Genomic DNA, 21313 nt, shown 5'->3' with positions numbered 1-21313 from the left:
TGTACATACTTTCCGCTCTATTGAGTAGTACTCTCCAGTTAACAACTTTCACTTTTTCAAGTTTGCTACTTGACCGATAATATAAGGCTTTATACACAGGCAAAACACTTAACTTGTGGCCCTTGTTAAGTCACCTTAATGTACTGCATCTCTACGTATCCTTTCCTCTATTCAGTTGCATTATTGGATCCTTGTTAGAACTCCGATCTAGAGCATTCCTCTGAATAAGACTTCTCTAATTAGAACAAATCCCATGTTTGTCCTCCACTGGTGGTAGTTTCGATTCTGATGTTATAAAGAGGTTAGCTAGATAGCCTTCCGGCATTTACTGCTTGATCTGGGTTAATCAACTTCATAAGAATACACCATTTATGCTGCTCATGTGGCCTTTTCTTCATTCTTAGCGGTGCTTACTAAGAGCTAGGTGTCCACCTGTTCCCTGTCTTCTTGATTTAGACAATATTACTACTTCATCCTGTGTGGTGCAGGTAAGTATCTGATATGGTTACCTCACAGTGGTGGAGATTTGCCGTACATCTAAAGGGCCCAAGCAGGATCTGTCTGTTAGCCATGTGGTGTAACTGATTGTAGGGTATATGTTTTGTGCACTTTGTAGGTGGTTGGTTTTCATGGCACGTACGTATCCCTAACACAGGTTTGGTATATATAGACTTTCTTTTTTTTCTTTAGTGGTCTTTTTATTTTCTGCCGACCAAATAAACCCATCCTAACAAATATGGGTTGTTGGATTTTACTATTTTGCAATTGGAGCATAAAATATTTATATAATTATTATACTGTGATTTTTCCATCCAGATAGCTACTCTTTAGGTGGCTCCTCTACCCCCATGGTTGTACTCATACTTTTTGCATCCTGATGAAGGTAGTAACATTTTGCTTCTTTCACCAAAATGCATGCCAATGCTATTTCAATGAGTATCTGAAAACCAGAGTACTTGGGAAGGGTATATGAAGAATATTCCCAGTGTGATAAACTACCAGCTGGAATTTCACGCAAAACGTGCACTGCTTGAAAGGAAGATCATTTCTTTTGCTCATTCTATGTGGTTGGTCTTCGATCCTACCAGTTGATGCTTCAATTGGTATGGACTGTTATGCATTGTTAGAATGAATGGAGTATGCTTGTGATATGATTGAGTGCGAGAATTGACTTTAGCATGTGTGAGGTATGGTTAGAACTGCTTAGAAAGTATTTTGTCATTAGTACTGTTGGTCCTTACTGGTTGTGTATTAAAAACAAGCTCTCTTTTATAAACGTATATGTGAAATTCAACATTTGTATTCTAAAAAATGTTTTCATGATGCAATCAATTTCATTTAAAATAAATCCATTCAGTGGCACGAATTATTGACTGGGATGGCTCCAATGTTATAGCTGAAATGCAGAACCGTAGGAGTGATAGCATTGTGAAATAGCAGAGTTGGCAGCTTTTGTTTGTTGTTGATTACGTATTTTCCCTGTTCTGCCACTCTGAATTCTTGTAGGCTGGGACCCTCTTTTGTTTCTTAGGTTACTTATTACATTTACCTCAGTGCCTAATTTCGAAACAAGTAATAAACTAATGCAAATATTACAATGTTATATTCAGATGTAGAGAAAAAACTACAGAGGTGCTACCCCATTTCTGGTATTGATAAATGAGTGGCAAGTGTTAGGGTGGTCAGTAGGTATTCTTCAGGCGTCACTTGTACCAGAGGGGGAACCTCTGATCGTAAACAGCCAGAAAACAGGCAAAGTGTTTTTAGTAGGGTGGATGTCCGAAGGTTCCACTCTGTCCATGGCTAAAGAATCAAGGCAGGGGAGAGTGGAGCTACCCTTTAACTAGGTAAAGTCATGGGTAATATGAATTAAATCAAACGGCAATTCAAAAATAAAAAGCGCACATTACTGAGAGAGGACAAAAGTTAAATTGCATACAAAATAATGTGCATGAGAGGCTAATGTAACAAAAGTCGTTTTTTTTATTTAAATTACCTGTTCTAGATGTTTTATTGCTTGTACAACAATTATAACGTCTTTATAAACAAAGTAAAAAGGAGCGCTATGTATGTAGTTTGGTGGATATTTAAAACATATCTACATCATATTATATGAAAGAGTTAGTGTGCTATATATACAACATTTTGGTTTGCAAGCTGAAAAGAAAATTAACACGGACATGTATTTATTAGATCGGATTTCATCACAGAAAAGATCACGCATCCAACAGAGAAATAAAAACTTGGCTGCTAGAGTATGTTAAAGTGAACTAGATTAGTCACACAAAAATATAAAACAAATTGATTTTAAATTACAATCTACAAAATGATACGCTTTATATGGGTAAGGCAAGGTAAGCACAGCAACTTTTCAGATTTTAATTCAGTTGGTACTGCAGAGCAACCTCTGTACCTGAACACCAACAGCTCCTTAACACGCACACACACTCCATAAAAGTAAGCATGCAGTGAGGAAACAAACAGGTGGACCCACATTGTGCATGGTCAGAAAAACAACTGCCATGAGCTACGCTCTAGCTGTGGGAAGAGCCAAGCAAAGACCTGTCCTAAGTGATCAATAGCTTTCATTTACTTTAACTATAGTTAATGGAGCCATCCCTTTTGTTTTGTTTTAGGATTTAGAACAGCAAAAAAAGAGACTTCATGTCAGGCATATATTTGGTTGGCAAGGTAAGAATCCTTGACTTAACACGTGGCTCTAAAACCTACAAAGGAGCAAAATGCCTCTGACATATTAGATTTGTTTACAAATTATAAACAGCAGAACAAACGCCTGATAAACGTGTGATGCCAAATAGAGAGAGTAAAACGTGCAAGGTTCTAAAACAATGAGTATCAAAAAAAATTGACCTCAAGATTATGCACCAGGCAAGATTTCCACACCAGCAATCCCACTATACAGAGAAAAGAAAATTCCTAAAGTGGCGTTGTCGTAAGAGTTTCCTTACTCAATGTAAAGTATCTCTTCATGTTTAAAGGAGGCATCTGGGAATTTTAATAGTAACACATTGGTGTGGTCACCATCATTTTACTGATCTGGTTCTACACAAGATACGCGAAATGTAATCTATTACAAAATATTAAGTGACTATTCTCAGTAATGATACATCCCTAAGCCACTGCGCATTAGTGACTTCCAAAAATATTTGTTGACACTGCTCTCGGTAAAAGAGGATAGAGCTATAAATACTGTGTACTGGAGACTATGATATTTTATACATATTTTAAAGTGGACCGGGTTCGTAAACTACACAAGTGCAGAATCTCAGGCTTCGTACAGCTTGAAGGTAGGAGGATCACTCTTGAGCCTCTTTGCCAGTGAGCCTGTACACCTCGGTTGGTCCATCTACGTGGGTGATAGTGGTGGTCAGCTGCAGTTCCTCACCGCTACCCATTCCTAGGTCACCTGGAAAATAAAGGGATTATTTTCAATAAGTTCACTTGTGTCCATTGGATCAGTTGAAAATCAAGCATGATAGATACCTTTGTGAGGGCTATTCAGGAAGTGATATTCGAGAATACAGCGCAAGAACAAATTAATAACATGGCATGTTACAATGATATGATTCAGGCTCCTCCTTTATATTATTATGGATTTGCCATATGCTGTTTCACCTGTTGCACAATCTGCATATTTTAACCAAGAAAAAAAAAAACCAGTTTCTAGCCAAAACAGATAAAAAGTTACTAATAACGTTGCAACATGTCACACAGTGGAAAGCCCTTCACAAAAATTGACTAGTCACCTTTTGGTTGCATATTGCTGTGCTTGGTTGTTAATCTTTGCTCAGACAGGGTTACCATGAGTAAAATATAATGCAGAAATACTATCACAAAATGTGCTGCATTATGCCACATAATTCCACTGGATCTGCGTATGATCAAGTGGACCTTGTTAAAAAAGTAATTTCTCATCACAAATACTGTAACACACTTTCACAAGTTTTTAGACTTAACTATGCATTCTTCTTACGCAGCAGCAAGTTCAGTGATGCCCATAAGTAAGACTCACACTTACCATTGGACTGATCATCTCCGTAGTTTTTATGTGAAGGGGCGTACAGGAACATTAGTGCAAAAACGTAGAGGTTCCACATTCCATAGATGCCTGTAAAAAAGGCACTGTTTGCTTCAACAGTTAAGTCTCCCCACTTAAAATGGCCTTCACTCACCTGTCAATGACAAGAAAAAGAAACACAAATCATAAGATATAGATTGATCTTTTAAGGTATTTAACCTGCAAACAGGAAAGAACACTGGTCAGTGAATGGAGCGTGTGAAGATGTAACAGGTCATCGTATCTAATATCTACCAAACTCTAGAAGCATTGATAAATGAAAACATCTGGAAGTTTCATGGTAATCTCTCTAAAAATTAGAATTTTCTCAGATGAGCTCCAAAACATTCCTTTACTGAGCCTGACTATGCTTGCATGTAACAAAATACAGTGAATTTACGCTCTCATGGAGATATCTCTCTAAAGATCAGGAAGCACTCATCTACAATTTCCAGCTGAATAGCAAAAATAGCCTAACAACCTAAAGTACAAGTTACTTACCTTCGGTAACGAAATATCTGGTAGAGACATTCTAGTTGCAGATTCCTTACCTTAGAGTTTCCCCCAGTCATCAGAGTGGATCCAGAGATTTTTCTCCGAGCAATACCCTTGCATGTCGGCAGGTGATGTCATCAACTCCGCAGGCATCGTCGTTGCCGTGATGGCGTCAGGAGTAGTATATAGATGCCGCCCTCAAGTAGTGACGTCAGTTTCTTTTAACGACTTTCCACGCCAAAGTGCAGTCTCGCTAAGAACACTGAGATTGGTGCGCCAGAGCTAAGGACCTGAAAGAGGTAATCCCTGTCCCTAGAAATCAGTTTGCAAGCGGGGAGGATGGGTGGGCGGTAAGAAATCTGCAACTAGAATATGTCTCTACCAGATATTACGTTAACGAAGGTAAGTAACTTTTACTTCTGATAGAGACTTCTAGTTGCAGATTCCTTACCTTGGAATAGATACCCAAGCAATGCTATCCTCGGTGGTGGGCTGCGAACCAAGATCATACTAGGAAGTCCTGCAGGACCGAAGACCAAAATAGCCGTCCCAACGGACCAGACTGTCCAGGCAGTAGTGCTTAGCAAACGTGTGCAGGGATGCCCACATAGCTGCCTGGCAGATATTCAGGACAGGAACTCTGCGTGCTAACGCAGTGGAAGCAGCAGTTACTCTGGCAGAATGAGCATGCAACCCCTCAGGGGGTTGCCTCTTGGCCAAGGCGTAGCACATTTTGATGCAAAGAAGTACCCATCGAGAGATGGTATGCTTTTGCACCGCCTTCCCTTTTTTCGCACCCACATATCCAACGAAGAATTGATCGTCCACCAGGAAATCTTCAGTACGATTGAGGTATAACGCCAACGCTCTTTTTGGGTCCAGACGGTGGAGTCTCTCCTCCTCATGGGAAGGATGTGGGGGTGTGTAGAAAGTAGGCAGATTAATGGACTGGCCTACACGAGAAGGTGTAACCACCTTAGGAAGGAAGGAAGCCCTTAGTGCGCAACACTACTTTGTCAGGGTGCACGGATAAGTATAGAGGTTTTGAGAAAAGGGCCTGAAGCTCACCCACCCTGCGAGCTGAGGGGATAGTGACCAGAAAGACAGTTTTGAAGGTGAGGAGCCGCAAGGCACAATTATGCATCAGCTTAAAGGGGGTACACATCAAATAAGTACGTACAAGTTTTAGGTCCCATTGAGGCATGATAAATGGAGTGGGAGGAAAACAGGTGAGCGCTTTTAGGAATCTACTCACAATAGGAAACTTAAAGAGTGAGGACTGATCAGGTAGCCTAAGAAAGGCCAAATGGCAAATAAATACTCTTTGAGGGTGCCTAAAGCAGAGCCCTGCTGGGCCAAAGAAAATGAACAGAAGCACCTCGGATATAGGGGCGAAAAGGGGATCAACAGATTTGTTGGTACACCAGGCCACAAATGTAGTCCAACGACAGGAGTATAAAGTTTTGGTTGATGGACGCCTGGCTGAAAAAGAACATTGCAGAGTTCGGTTGGAAGGGCAAAAGCTGTCAACTGGTGCCGCTCAATCTCCACACATGAAGGCAGAGGTTGGACAGGTTCAGGTGAAGAACCATCCCCTGGTGCTGCGACAGAAGATCTGCTCGAAGAGGCAGTCTGAGTGGAGGATCGCTGGACATGCTCAATCGCTCTGGATACCATACTCTCCGTGCCCAGTCCGGAGCCACCAAAATGACTTGGGCCCGGAGTTCCACTTGAGACGAAAAGCGTCTCGAGCGAGTTCCACCTTCGAAACTCGAACGCGCAAAACAGCTGACACTGCGCGTTCTCTGCGGAGGCAGACAGATCTAATCAGGGCTCTCCCCACTGCTGAAAGAGAACTTGCGCCACCTCTGGATGGAGATGCCATTCGTGATCGGCTGTGCATCAATGACTGAGTTCGTCCGCTCTGGTGTTGAGGGAGCCTGCCAGATTTTGAACCATCAGGGAAATGCCCTGATGTTCCAGCCATGTCCAGAGGCGTAGTGTCTCCTGACAAAGGGTTCAGGACCCTACTCCGCCCTGTTTGTTGGAGTACCACATGGCAGTAGTATTGTCCGTGAACACCTGCACCACTTTCCCTTTGAGAGAGGGAAGGAATGCTTTTAACCCAAACCTGATTGCCGGGAGCTCCAGCAGGTTGATATGGAGCCCCAACTCCACCGGAGACCAGAGTCCTCTGATCTCCGCCTCTCCCATGTGGCCGCCCCAACCCAGAAGTGACGCATCTGTCACTATAGATAGATCTGGGAGAGGGATCTGCCGTGGACCCAATGCGGATTCGAAAGCCACCACTGCAGGTCTTTTGCACTCCCCTCCAAGATCTGGACCAGGTCGAAGAGATTCCCCTGATGCTGCGCCCACTGGAACCTCAGGTTCCACTGCAGAGCCCGCATATGCCATCTGGCATGTGTCACTAGCAGGATGCAGGAGACCATGAGGCCCAGCAGCCTCAGAGTCAGTCTGACCGAAACCCAAGACAGAGGCCGAAAGATCGGAAACATAGCCTGAATGTCTTGGACTCGCTTTTTGGGAGGATAAGCCCGAAACTGCACAGTGTCCCAAACCGCTCCGATGAAAGGAAGCGAATGAGAGGGAGTCAGGTGTGACTTTGGCACGTTTATAGTGAACCCCAGCGTGTGCAGGAGGTTCGCCGTAGTCTGAAGGTGGGAGATGACTTTCTGGGGTGAATCCACCTTCAACAGCCAGTCGTCGAGGTAGGGGAAGACTGAGACCCCTAACCTACGCAGATGAGCTGCAACCACCGCCATCACTTTCGTGAACACCGAGGGGTGCTAGTAAGGCTGTAGGGGAGCACAGTAAACTGAAAGTGCTCGTTACCTACCACGAATCATAGGTAACGTCTGTTGGCAGGCAGGATGGGGATGTGGAAATAAGCGTCCTGCAAGTCCAACACTACCATCCAGTCTCCTGGGTCCAAGGCAGACAGAACCTGAGCCAGGGTGAGCATTTTGAATTTCTCCTTCTTGAGGAAGTAGTTTAGGTCCCGAAGGTCTAGGATAGGACGTAAGCCCTTGTCCTTTTTTGGTATCAGAAAGTAGCGGGAATAACAACCATGACCTACTTCTGGCACAGGGATCTTTTCTATAGCTCCCTTGGACAAGAGAGCTGCGACTTCCTGGTGGAGAAGCACCAAATGATACTCTGGAAGGTGATTGAAGGATGGTGGCATGGGTGGTGGAGCAGATTCGAAAGGGAGGGAGTAGCCCTTTAGAACCATCTGCAAAGCCCACCTGTCCGTGGTGGTTTCCCCAGTGGGGCAGGTGATGGCGAATTCTGCCACCAACTGGACGGGAGTGTGTGGACGGACTAGGAGGGTTTTAAGGCTGCAGCGGGGGCAGAGGTGGACTGGGCACACCTCTGGTTCTCTGTCTCACGGCCACGTGGGATTCCGCATCCCCAGCCACGCAGAGGCTGAACAATGTGCACGGCACGGTGGAGGACGCGAAAGGGGGCCCCTTCTGTGGCCACGAAAGGGGTGGAAAGCAAATTGTGGTGGGCGAGGGGCAGAGGAAAGACCGAGGGACCGAGCCGTAACCCGGGAATCCTTGAATCTCTCCAAGGCGGAGTCCGCTTTGTCTCCGAAGAGACGGGAGCCATCAAAGGGCATCTCCATGAGGGACTGTTGGACATCCCCAGAAAAAACAGAAGTACGTAACCAGGCATGGAGTCATAAGGCTACCGCCATAGCAACCGATCTGCCCAGAGAGTTGGTTGTGTCCAGCCCACAACGGATTGTGAACTTTGCTGCATCTCTCCCATCGTTCACAGCTTGGGAGACAATAGCACAGGCCTCCTCTGGTATCTGCAGCAGGACTTGCGCAACTGTATCCCACAAAGAGTGGGTATAGCGGCCCAAAAGGCATGAGGTGTTCACAGAACACAGAGCAAGACTGGAGGAAGAAAAAAACTTCTTGCCAAACTGTTCCATTCTTTTGGATTCTCTATACGGGGGTGCAGAAAAGAATGTGCCTGAAGAAGAGGAAGCCTGGATAACAAGACTCTCGGTGTGGGTGTTGGGACAGGCATTTAGGGTCGGTCGGAGCAGGCCGATGGCGGCGTGCGATAGTCCTATTCACAGGAGCCCCCCGTGTTGGGTTTGGACCATGTACCCAAAAGGGCAATCACTGAGGGCTTCATTAAACGGCAAAAGGGCTTCTGAAGTAGAAGTCCCAGGCTGAAGCACCTCCGTCAGGAGATTAGGCCTGACCTCAACAGTGGGAAGCCCGAGACCAAGGACCTCAGCTGCCCTACTGACCACCATACCATAAGTTGCTCCCTCCGCCGTAGCCAGGATAGGAGGAGACAGCATGCCATCATCAGGCGAAGTATCCAGACAACTGGCTTAGTGCAATTCCTGAGCCCAGTCCATAGAAGGATCATCCTGGTATTCATAAAGGTCCAGGGACCCCTCCAATCCCTCCCCATATTCGTACCCATAAGAAAAAGGATCCGAATCCGACCTGGGGCGAAAAGGCCCCATCTAAGTCTAAGTCAGCCAACGCCGTTCCGACTCCGAGTCGTCGGGGATACTACCGACTTCGGGCTCACCGATGATCGACCAGGCGCTGGGAAAGGTCTCAAGAGTGCGACCGGTGCGGATCTGCGAACTGATCTGGAGTTGACCTCGGAGGCCGGAGCGGAACCGGAAGGCCCCTCAGCCGAACCCCTTGGGCCCAAAGGCGCCGTATCTGGGTTGGACCACCCAAATATGAGGCGCATGGCCTCATAAAACTCTAAGTCGGGTGGGGTCGCTCCGGCAAACTCGGGGAAGCGCAGAGCCGACACAGACACAGGCTCCGAGGACAGAGGCCTTGTGCGTGGACGCTCTTCACACGTTGCGTCAGCCAAGCGACAGGGCAAAGTCGGAGAGCGATGGGACTTCTTTGACTTCTTCTTACCTTGGCCCGAGGATTTGGAAGAAGACGAGTGGTGATGACTCCGCGACTGATCTCAAGACCTTCCTCTCGAGCGAGACCGGGACCTACATGGAGTTGAGTGCCAGGCCGCCATAAGCTTTAGGGACTGCTCCCCCAAAGCCTTCAGGTGCACGGCCCGGCACTCTGAGCACGACTTCGGGTCGTGGTCGAGCTCGAGACACCACAGACAAAACAGATGAGGATCTGTCACCGGCATAGTACTCGACAGTCCTCGCATGGCTTGAACCTGGTCTTCGGGGACATCCTTGACACACCAAAGTTTCACAGAAAAGCTTGACAAAACGGTCGAATTCGGCCAAAAAATAGCCATGGTAGCTCTTCTCCGGATCAGCACGTGGTGCGGAAAGAAAAGAACTGACACCACTGTGCGAGGGCGGCGTCTATATACTACTCCCAACTACGCCAACGTAGTCGACCGACGGCACTTGCCGATGCGCAAGGGTATTGCTCGAAGAAAAATCTCCGGATCCTGTCTGACGCCTGGGGTAAATTCTAAGGTAAAGAATCTGCAACTAGAAGTCTATCAGATAAGAACGTACACGCTTGTTTCATCAACGACAGAGGAGGCTCACTCATGGTGGTGCTGTGTCAGTGTTTGACACTGTAGACCATCGTATGCTTTTCAAGCATTTCTACACTGTGTTGAAGGCCTTTGAAGAAACACTAGGTGGTGTCAGACCTTACATCTAACTGGAAGCAGCACATTAAACTTTACCTTTTTATCCCAGCCAGCTTCTCCAAATTGGGTGCCTTTTTGGGAGTTGCTGTACTGCCAGGACTTTATAACATATTTGTGACTTTTTTTGACCTAACATGTGGCTGTCAAGTGGCACATGAAGGCTACGCTAAGAACAAGTAGATCTGAATCAGTTGGTTTTTTGTGCAAAATACTGTAGTGGAGCAATTGGACATATTGTTCTTGATGAAGAACGGATCACCTTTAGGGCAAATAGGAGGGCCTCCTTGTTGGCCCCTAAAAGATCAAACATCTTCATTCTTATGAGTTCTCCATCAGCCACCTCACATTTTACTCAGTTATCAAGTTTTTCTTCACATATTCTATAACCTTACTAATCATCTATCAATAAAATCCATTGTGAAAGGCCGTACCATTATTTAAAGGACCTGAGCTTGAGTTCTGAGCTGCAGGCAAGGGCCTACAATAACAGAGAGGACCTTTAACTGGTAGAACCTGAGGCATAAGGGTAATAATGGTATTACAACATTCCACCCACTAACAGTAGAATGTTCTAAAATAAAAACAGAGAAACAGAAAGACAAAGATTGGAACTTCGAAACAGAAGGGACACCAGCCATTACTGGCTCTAAAAAATTATGTTGTCTTTATCTACCAACTTTTCAATGTTCTGATTAGGCAACATTATCCAAGCGGTGGGTACTCTCAAGTAGGTACTGACCAGAGGAGATTCATAGGTCCTAAGGCAAAGCTGAAAAATATGTTAAACTGTATTTAACTGTGTTTTCTTGCGTAGTCGTGGGGTGAGAAGAATGCTTTTAATTGAAGTCCCAAATAGGCATCACTACTATACTTTAATTGCAAGGCAGATGACTGATTCCATCTTGGACAATGTTTAATTTTTCATTCTAGGTCTTCCTGGACCATTCTATTGTGGAAATAGAAGTGGACCACATTCAGGCCACAAAACTTCAAAGATACTGCAGTCTACACATAAAATAAACACTGTCTCCAATTTTATCCATATTTATTCCATACTTTTTTTATTTCTACCAATTAAACTGCAATAAATTTACATACGCTCACTATTAATTCCATTAAAAAGGAGTTTGTCTTACTCCAGAACTTAACTTTCTCTGGTCTCCTTGCAACATTTATGTAAGGAAATGCCTCCTTGGCATGGTTAAGCCCTAACTTTTTGCCTATACTGATGCTAAGTTATGATTTGTAATTGTGCTGGGACCCTGCTAACCAGGCCCTAGCACCAGAGTTCTTTCCCTAAACTGTACCTTTGTCTCCACAATTAGCACAACCCTGGCACTCAGGTAAGTCCCTTGTAACTGGTACCAAGGGCCCTGATGCCAGGGAAGGTCTGTAAGGGCTGCAACATGTCTTATGACACCCTAGGGACCCCTCAGCACATGCACACTGCTTCACAGCTTGTGTGTGCTGGTGGGGAGAAAATGACTAAGTCGACATGGCACTCCCCTCAGAGTGCCATGCCAACCTCACACTGCCTGTGGCATAAGTCACCCCTCTAGGAGGCCTTACAGCCCTAAGGCAGGGCACACTATACCACAGGTGAGGGCATATGTGCATGAGCACTATTGCCCCTGCAGTGTCTAAACAAAACCTTAGACATTGTAAGTGCAGGGTAGCCATAAAAGTATATGGTCTGGGAGTTTGTCAAACACGAACTCCACAGTTTCATAATGGCTACACTGAAAACTGGGTAGTTTGGTATCAAACTTCTCAGCACAATAAATGCACACTGATGCCAGTGTGCAATGTATTGTAACATACACCCAGAGGGCATCTTAGAGATGCCCCCTGAATACCTACCCGAATTCTAGTGCAGGCTGACCAGTTTCTGCCAGCCTGCCACACACCTGACATGTTGCTGGCCACATGGGGAGAGTGCCTTTGTCACTCTGTGGCCAGGAACAAAGCCTGTACTGGGTGGAGGTGCTTCTCACCTCCCCCTGCAGGAACTATAACACCTGGCGGTGAGCCTCAAAGGCTCACCCCTTTTGTTACAGCGCCCCAGGGCATCCCAGCTGGTGGAGATGCCCGCCCCTCCAGCCACTGCCCCCACTTTTGGCAGCAAGGCTGGAGGAGATGAGAAAAAGAAGGAGGAGTCACCCACCAATCAGGACAGCCCCTAAGGTGTCCTGAGCGGAGGTGATCCCTGGCCTTTAGAAATCCGCAAATCTCAAGATGGAGGATTTCCACATAGGATTAGCTATGTGCCCTCCTCCCCTCAGGGAGGAGGCACAAAGAGGGTGTAGCCACCCTCAAGGACAGTAGCCATTGGCTACTGCCCTCCCAGACCTAAATACACCCCTAAATTCAGTATTAAGGGGCTCCCCAGATCCCAGGAAATCAGATTCCTGCAACCTGATGAAAGAAGGACTGCTGACCTACAAGCCTGCAGAGAAGGAGGAAGACGACAACTGCTTTGGCCCCAGCCCTATTGGCCTGTCTCCAACTTCGAAAGCCTGCTCCAGCGACGCATCCAACAGGGACCAACGACCTCTGAAGCCCCTGGTGCCCTGGACTACGGGACCAAGAAACTCCTGTGAACAGCGGCCCTGTTCAAAACCAGCTACTTCTTTGCAACAAAGAAGCAACTTCCAAAGACTTCACGTTTCCTGCCGGAAGCGTGAGACTTTACACTCTGCACCAGACGCCCCGGCTCGACCTGCAGAAAACCAACACCTCAGGGAGGACTCCCCGGCGACTGCAAGCCCGTGAGTAACCAGAGACGACCATCCTGAGCCCCCACAGTGACGCCTCCAGAGGGTCCTCCTGACCGCAACTGCCTGTAACAAGGGACCCGATGCCTAGAACCAACACTGCACCCGCAGACCCCAGGATCTGAAGGAACCGAACTTCGATGCAGAAGTGACCCCCAGGCGACCCTGGTGGTGGTTGATCCGAGAAGCCCCCCCCCCGTGCCTGCCTGCACCGCTAGAGTGACCCCCTGGTCCCTCCATTGTTTCCTACCTGAAACCCAATGCCTGATTTGCACACTGCACCCGGCCGCCCCTGTGCCGCTGAGGGTGTGTTTTGTGTGCCTACTTGTGTCCCCGCCAGTGCTCTACAGAACCCCCCTGGTCTGCCCCCCGAGAACGCAGATACTTACATGCTGGCAGACTGGAACCAGAGCACCCCTGTTCTCCATAGGCGCCTATGTGTTTTGGGCACCTCTGACCTCTGCACCTGACCGGCTCTGAGCTGCTGGTGTGGTAACCTTGGGGTTGCCTTGAACCCCCAATGGTGGGCTGCCTATGCCCCAGGACTGAGACTTGTAAGTGTTTTACTTACCTGAAAACCTAACCTTTACTTACCTCCCCCAGGAACTGTTGATTTTTGCAGTGTCCACTTTGAAAATAGCTTATTGCTGTTTTTACAAAGACTGTACATGATATTGTTTTCATTCAAAGTTCCTAAAGTATCTAAGTGAAGTACCTTACACGTAAAGTGTTTGATGTAAATCTTGACCCTGTGGTTCTTAAAATAAACTAAGAAAATATATTTTTCAATATAAAAACCTATTGGCCTGGAGTAAGTCTTTGAGTGTGTGTTCCTCATTTATTGTCTGTGTTTGTACAACAAATGCTTAACACACCCTCTGATAAGCCTACTGCTCGACCACACTACCACAAAATAGAGCATTAGAATTATCTACTTTTGCCACTATCTTACCTCTAAGGGGAACCCTTGGACTCTGTGCACACTATTACTTACTTTGAAATAGTATATACAGAGCCAACTTCCTACAATTTACAACAAAGTACAGTACTCAGCTGAGAAGGTAACTCTTGCACTATTTTAACATTACTTCCATTAGATCACATTATACTTCCATTACATATGAATATTTCTCAAGCACTTCACACTTTTTAAAATTCTTTAGCATGACAGTGATGGAAATGATTCAACATTCTGGTATTCAGTCAGATGGTCTCCTATTTTACTTCAAGCACACCCTAAAACTGTTCACACCACCCCAACCATATCCTTTTCCAGCCACATAAAATTCACCTTAAGTGTTCTAGCATCACTCTTGCTACCTTCAGGGCCTTGTGAAATTATGGACTCCTTAGGGTCAAAACAATGGTTTACATTCAGGATAGCTAACCACAAAACATTACTTATTGATAGCTCATGTAAGTTAGATTTTGTAGGAAATAGTTATACACCAAGTAAGGCACATTTGATGTTAGCTAAAACATTTTTAGCAGAAGGATTCAACAATGTAATTCATTTCATAACAAGATTCTTTCTCACCATTTTGTGCTCTTTTGTTAGCAGAGCTATTTCTTAATAGTCCAGAAAAGCCAATTCTAATCTAAAATGCAGCAATAGGAGTATATACTCGACACAGCAACAAATGAAATCAGGGAGGCTTACCTAGAAAAATATTTCAATGTGGAATTGGCAATGTTCCACATAAAAATGTCCCGCACAATCCTAAACACACTAGCATGCCTCGGGCATGATTACAATACAAAATATGTGATCTGTTGTGACCTGTCTCGACTCACTTTGCTTAAACAATCCTCTAAAAAGTAGGGCGTTTTAATGCAACTGGAGCGCAATTTCTTCTTGATTGCTCCATGACCTACAGCCTGCCCCTTCCCCAGAATAACAGAATCAGATACAAAAGTACAGCATTTCCAATTCTTTAAGGTCTGTTCTGCGACTCACCTCAATTATGTAACACAATATAAACTATAAGGGCTAAACCAATATCTCTTGTTTTGCTAATGCTTGTTCACTTACAGTATTTGCATCCTACCTCAGGCAAAGCAAATCTCTATGCACGGCTATCTCACAAACCGGGAAGGCGCCTCTACTAGCGTGGAGGAGCACTGCCCCGCCAACTAAAACACCCCCAAAAGCCCCAGAGATGAAAAATAAAATGGTAATAAAGTTATTACCATTGTATGTTTCATCCACCCGCTCTGAACCAAGTGGCAGGTTAGGGCTTGCTGAGCGGCAGCAGCAGGGATGAGGGTAGGCTGCCTGGGCTCTTCAGTTCAAAGTGTGCATGTCTGTAGGAAGTTGGCTCTGTATGTGCTATTTCAAAGTAAGGATTAGCATGCACAGAGTCCAAGGGTTCCCCTTAGAGGTAAGATAGTGGCAAAAAGAGATAATACTAATGCTCTATTTTGTGGTAGTGTGGTCGAGCAGAAGGCTTATCAAAGGAGTAGTGTTAAGCATTTGTTGTACATACACACAGGCAATAAATGAGGAACACACACTCAGAGACAAATCCAGCCAATAAGTTTTGTTATAGAAAAATATCTTTTCTTAGTTTATTTTAAGAACCACAGGTTCAAATTCTACATGTAATATCTCATTTGAAAGGTATTGCAGGTAAGTACTTTAGGAACTTTGAATCATTACATTAGCATGTATACTTTTTACATAAAACACAATAAGCTGTTTTAAAAGTGGACACGTGCAATTTTCACAGTTCCTGGGGGAGGTAAAGTATTGTTAGGTTTCACAGGTAAGTAAGTCACTTACAGGTTTCAGTTCTTGGTCCAAGGTAGCCCACCGTTGGGGGTTCAGAGCAACCCCAAAGTCACCACACCAGCAGCTCAGGGCCGGTCAGGTGCAGAGGTCAAAGAGGTGCCCAAAACACATAGGCTTCAATGGAGAGAAGGGGGTGCCCCGGTTCCAGTCTGCCAGCAGGTAAGTACCCGCGTCTTCGGAGGGCAGACCAGGGGAGTTTTGTAGGGCACCGGGGGGGACACAAGTCAGCACAAAAAGTACACCCTCAGCTGCGTGGGGCGGCCGGGTGCAGTGCGCAAACACGCGTCAGGTTTTCAATGGTTTCCTATGAGAGATCAAGGGATCTCTTCAGCGTTGCAGGCAGGCAAGGGGGGGGGGGGGGCTCCTCGGGGTAGCCACCACCTGGGCAAGGGAGAGGGCCTCCTGGGGGTCACTCCTGCACAGGAGTTCCGTTCCTTTAGGTGCTGGGGGCTGCGGGTGCAGGGTCTTTTCCAGCCGTCGGGAAATGGAGTTCAGGCAGTCGCGGTCAGGGGGAGCCTCGGGATTCCCTCTGCAGGCGTCGCTGTGGGGGCTCAGGGGGGACAACTTTGGTTACTCACAGTCTTGGAGTCGCCGGAGGGTCCTCCCTGAGGTGTTGGTTCTCCACCAGTCGAGTCGGGGTCGCCGGGTGCAGTGTTGCAACCTACAACAAGGAGGACTGCTGACCTTAAAGCCCTGCAGAGACGAAGGAGACGACAACTGACTTGGCCCCAGCCCTACCGGCCTGTCTCCAGACTCAAAGAACCTGCACAGCGATGCACCTGACAGGGACCAGCGACCTCTGAAGCCTCAGAGGACTGCCCTGAACCCGAAGGACCAAGGAACTGACAGCAGCAGCACTGTTCAAAAACAGCAACAGCTTTGCAACTTTTAAAGTCTCCACTCTTCCCGCCGGAAGCGTGAGACTTCACACTCTGCACCTAACACCCGACGGCTCGAGCTACAGAGGACCAACACTTCAGGGAGGACTCCCAGGTGACTGCGACCTCGTGAGTAACCTGGGATGACCCCCCCTGGGCCCCCACAGTGACACATGCAGAGAGGATCCAGAGGCTCCCCCTGACCCTGACTGCCTGGAACAAAGAACCCAACGCCTGGACCAAGCACTGCACCCGCAGCCCCCAGGACCAGATGGAACCGAACTACAAGGCAGGAGTGACCATCAGGCGACCCTCTGCTTAGCCCAGTCTGTGGCTGGCCCGAGAAGCCCCCGTGCCCTGCCTGCACCGTAGAGTGACCCCCGGGTCCCTCCATTGATTCCTATTGAAAACCCGACGTGCGCTAAGCACACTGCACCCGGCTGCCCCTGTGCCACTGAGGGTGTGTTTTGTGTGCCTACTTGTGACCCCTCTGATCTGCCCTCCGAAGATGCAGGTACTTACCTGTTGGCAGACTGGAACTGGAGCACCTCTGTTCTCCATAGGCACCTATGTGTTTTGGGCCCTCCTTTGAACTCTGCACCTGACCGGCCCTGTGTTTCTGCTGCGGTGACTTTGAGGTTGCCTTGAAACCCCAACGGTGGGCTGCCTATGCCCAGGAACTTGAACTTGAAAGATTATCTAATTGTGCCACTATCTTACCTCTAAGGGGAACCCTTGGACTCTGCGCAAACTATCTCTTACTTTGAGATAGTATATAAAGAGCCAGCTTCCTACACCGACTACCACCTAAGACAAAGAAAATAAGACTGGAAGATAGGCCTCACATTGTGTCTAAACTCAAGGTGATGCCCACATTGAAAGCATAGGAACACTCCAAAATCACTACATGCAACATAAATTCCATCATGTAAAACTATTGGGTGTGCCAATGCTTACAAGAGAATTTGACAAGTATTTAAAAAGTCAATAGTGTGAGGGGCATCCACAGCCAGGGCAGGGGAGATGGACAGGGATGAGGATGCAAACACAGTAATGGGTAAGTGGGGAAACAAATGGAGAAGTCCCTACAGGGACATGCAAAGCTAACAGAAGAGAAAGAAAATGGGCACTACATCTGCCATGTAACCTTCCAAGAAATGCCATGGCATTTAACATCAGCCCAAAGAGCCAACTACAATTCCTTAAAAACTACATAAGAGCTAATGGACGTCTGTTGTAAAGTATTTAATAACACTAACTCCAGAGGCCCCACAATCACAAAAGTAACTGGGTTTGTATAAGGATTCTATTTCAAAGTGCCAAAATGCACCAAATAGAAAAGCCAGCATGGCATAAAAGCCTACTTGCTACTAATCATTTTGACTAGAAATGTTCTACAAAAGGTGGGCAAGGTTTGTAAAGACTAAGCTGAAGTTACAAGGTCAGTACTTTGTTGCCCTGCCAGGCAAGATGCTAAGATTTATTTCTAATGCCAGTAAGTATTGGAATGTTTTAGCAAGCAGAAAATAATGCAGGAAAACCCTTGATTGGAAGTCTGTCCAAGCATCAGGACTGGAATTAAAGGAATTGGATTGGTGCAACCACGAATGAGCACTTCAGCTGATGCTCCCTTATTCTTGTTGCCCAATTTCAAAATATCTAGCATATGCAGGACCCTTTGATAATCATCAAGAAGGTCTGGGACACTGGAGACCTTTGTGCCCCTGCTGGCCCGATGGTGAAATAGAGTAGAGAACAATCTAAGCAGCAAGAAGTAGGTTGGCCAGGGCCTGGGTGACAAAGATGGTGGCAGATGGAGAAAGATACAATTTGGTTTGGTGACCTCAGTGAGTGGTCTAAGGTGAAAGGCAGAGGTCATTCACAATCATCTAGCTACTCCAAGGGTGGCCACACAAGCAACCATGATAGATGGATGTGAACAGGTGTATCCTATTGTTATCTACTGAGAATGCGCAAGAAATATTAGCCTACATCCACTTACTAATGCAGACTTCTGGGCTATATCAGTGAAAGACGCACATCTCCCTGCTGACACAACTGAACCTTGCAGGGAGTGGCTGCCTGGTACCCGATTACAGTACATATGAGTGCCTTGCTGGCTGCCATTTGGGAAAGACTACTATACTGCTGGACCTGTTCAAGTGGGCACAGGCCTAATGTTATCTGCCTCATCTGTTGGTATGTTGATCTGTTCTGATAGTTGAGTCTTTGTCCATTTAAAATGTTCTCATATTAAGCAAATAAATTTCCCCTGATGTGGCCACGTTACAGGAAAGCCACCATAAAAAAGGGGGAACCATAAACTCTAAAAGGGGACTGTTTGGGATAATGATCAGTAGCGTCACACCCTCAGGAGGTATGGGAAGGCTTTGCTCTGCCGCAAATCTGTGCAATACACAGCCAAGAAGAGTTGGGTGGATCCACTGACAAGATAGGTTTTTGAAAAAAGAAATACGCTTGTTTATTGCTCATCTTCGACTCACTTTATACAGCCAATACTGACAAATGTAGAACAAAAAAAAAAAACAAGCAATGGAATATGTCTTGCATTTGCTTTAATTGGAGCTGTTGGTATTGTAAAGTCACAACTGTACTTTTCTTGCCATATAAATTAGTCAACCCTGCCTCATAATTCCACCTTTTCCTGCCATATAATTCCAGAGGCCTTGCACAAAACACTTCCTTTTACCTTCTCCCTTTATCTGCAGCGAAAAATGAAAATTTTGCCATTTAGCATCCTAATTTAAATCTGCCATGCTAATTCCAATAGAATACTACTTTCACCACCCCGTCAACAAAGTTGCTGGCTAACACAATTCCCCAAAAAAGAAGCAAGACAGCCACAGATGAGAAATAAACTAGAAGAATCACCCAAACATATCAAGAGTGTTCAAACAGTCATAGTGTAATAAAGATGTTAGGTTGGCCTGAATTGTGGTCATAATTCTAGTAGGGAGAGATCATTAAAACATATACAATTATAATTTAAATCTTTGTCAGAAATAAACGTTTGGCATAAGACTAATGCTTAAAACAGCTGCTAGAGGGCACCATAAATGAACTATCCTTTGTAAGAAACCTGGTCATGTAACTATATTGTTAGCCCCTAGAGGGCATAACCCCATGAAAAGAACAGGAGAGAATAATGCAGTGTAATCATATACTTAGCCCATAGAAGGCATTTTTAGGACTAGCAGACCTATTGCAATGATATTACAAACAATGCCTTTAAAACAAAACTTCTCCTAGAAGTAAAACAAAAGTTCTAGCCATGAGGAAGCTTAAAGGACTTTGAATCGTGGGAGGGTTATTTTGCAGTATCCACTAACAGTGCGGGGATCATGAGATGATGTAGACAAAAAGAGCACATTGTGGTCAATGTTTTGAAGGTGCTCCCATTGTCCCAGGATAACTACATGCTGTGTTAGGAGCAAAAATGTTTTGTAAAAGTAATGCCATGTCATGGATATTTTAACATACTGATATGACTAATGCTTAGAACAGCCCCTAGAGGACACCACAATGAAAATAGCATTTGTAATTAACATGGTATTGTAACTGTATAGTTAGGCCTAGAAAGCATAACTGACCCAAAAGAAAATGGCAATAAATAATGGAGAGTAATCATATATGTAGCCCCTAGAGGACATAGCACATTACATATTTTCAGGGGTAGGAGACCTATAGCAATGATATTACAAACAAGGCCCTTAAAACACAAGCTATTCCCAGCTGGAAAACAAAAGTTCCAGCCACAAGAATGCTTAAAAAGATGGTGAATGGAGGGAGGGGTTATTATTTTGGGGTCACCTAGTGTGGGGACCCTTAGGTGACATAGACAGTAAGTGTGTTGTGCTTAACATTTTGGTGGCCGGCCCATTGTCCTAGGACCACCACAGGCTGGGCAAAAATGTGAAAAAGAATGCTTTTACAGAATTATGGGTCCTGTTTTCCAGAGTGCAGTGACTATTGTAGTATCGGCTCTCCAGCTGTGCTGGGAGAGCCACTTTCACTTTGAGGATTTCTGTTTTATATAAACCATTTACCAATTTCAAGTGTCGTAAGGGGAGAGCCTCAAGAAATGACTGATAAGCTAACTGAACAATATGACCAGCGCTTCAATACCTCTGATCGAGTTCATGCTCTTGTGCCTGTTCACCCTGTGAGCGCCATAGCTGGCGCACAGCATGAAGGGGAGAGACAAGCAGAGGTCTCCAACCTTTTTTGTAGTAAAAGCTACTTATGTTGGTGGAAATCATCCAAAAGCTCTGAAAATTATTAGAATTGTAATACTGTCCACATCAGACAAGCTTACTGTTTTTTTTTAAATATAAACATTTTGGTTTTTGCAGGCTGGGCTACACACAGGAGAGCTACTTATGTGTAGCTACAGAGTAGCTCACAAGCTACTTGTTGGAGTCACTTGCACAAAATAAATAGTTTGTCCACGCTGAAGTATATCGGCAATCAAGCAATGATCCATGTAACAGGGGCAGTCTGCAAGGTGTGACAAAACCAGCCTCGAGGCGTGACAAAGTAAAACAAATAAAATTAACAATGACATCAAGTCAAGCTCATGAATCAGTGAACGAGATGGGCGTGACATTGGCATGGTTAAAAG

The 21313-nt window shown here is 45.6% G+C and overlaps 1 protein-coding gene across 1 annotated transcript in view; it reads right to left on the bottom strand.

Moving 5' to 3' along the window:
• Positions 1-1965: 1965 nt before the first annotated feature.
• The window catches only part of WLS (Wnt ligand secretion mediator), a 275288-nt gene continuing 255940 nt past the window's right edge, over positions 1966-21313 (bottom strand). The window contains exons 11-12 of the mRNA XM_069232457.1: positions 4040-4193; positions 1966-3427 (exon numbers count right to left, since the gene is read on the bottom strand). Of these exons, the coding sequence (XP_069088558.1) occupies positions 3318-3427; positions 4040-4193 (264 nt within the window). The 3' untranslated portion in view covers positions 1966-3317. The remainder of the gene's footprint in view (positions 3428-4039; positions 4194-21313) is intronic.

This window comes from Pleurodeles waltl, chromosome 4_2, assembly GCF_031143425.1.
Source record: "Pleurodeles waltl isolate 20211129_DDA chromosome 4_2, aPleWal1.hap1.20221129, whole genome shotgun sequence".
NCBI lineage: Eukaryota > Metazoa > Chordata > Amphibia > Caudata > Salamandridae > Pleurodeles > Pleurodeles waltl.
This window is presented reverse-complemented; position numbering and strand designations above follow the sequence as displayed.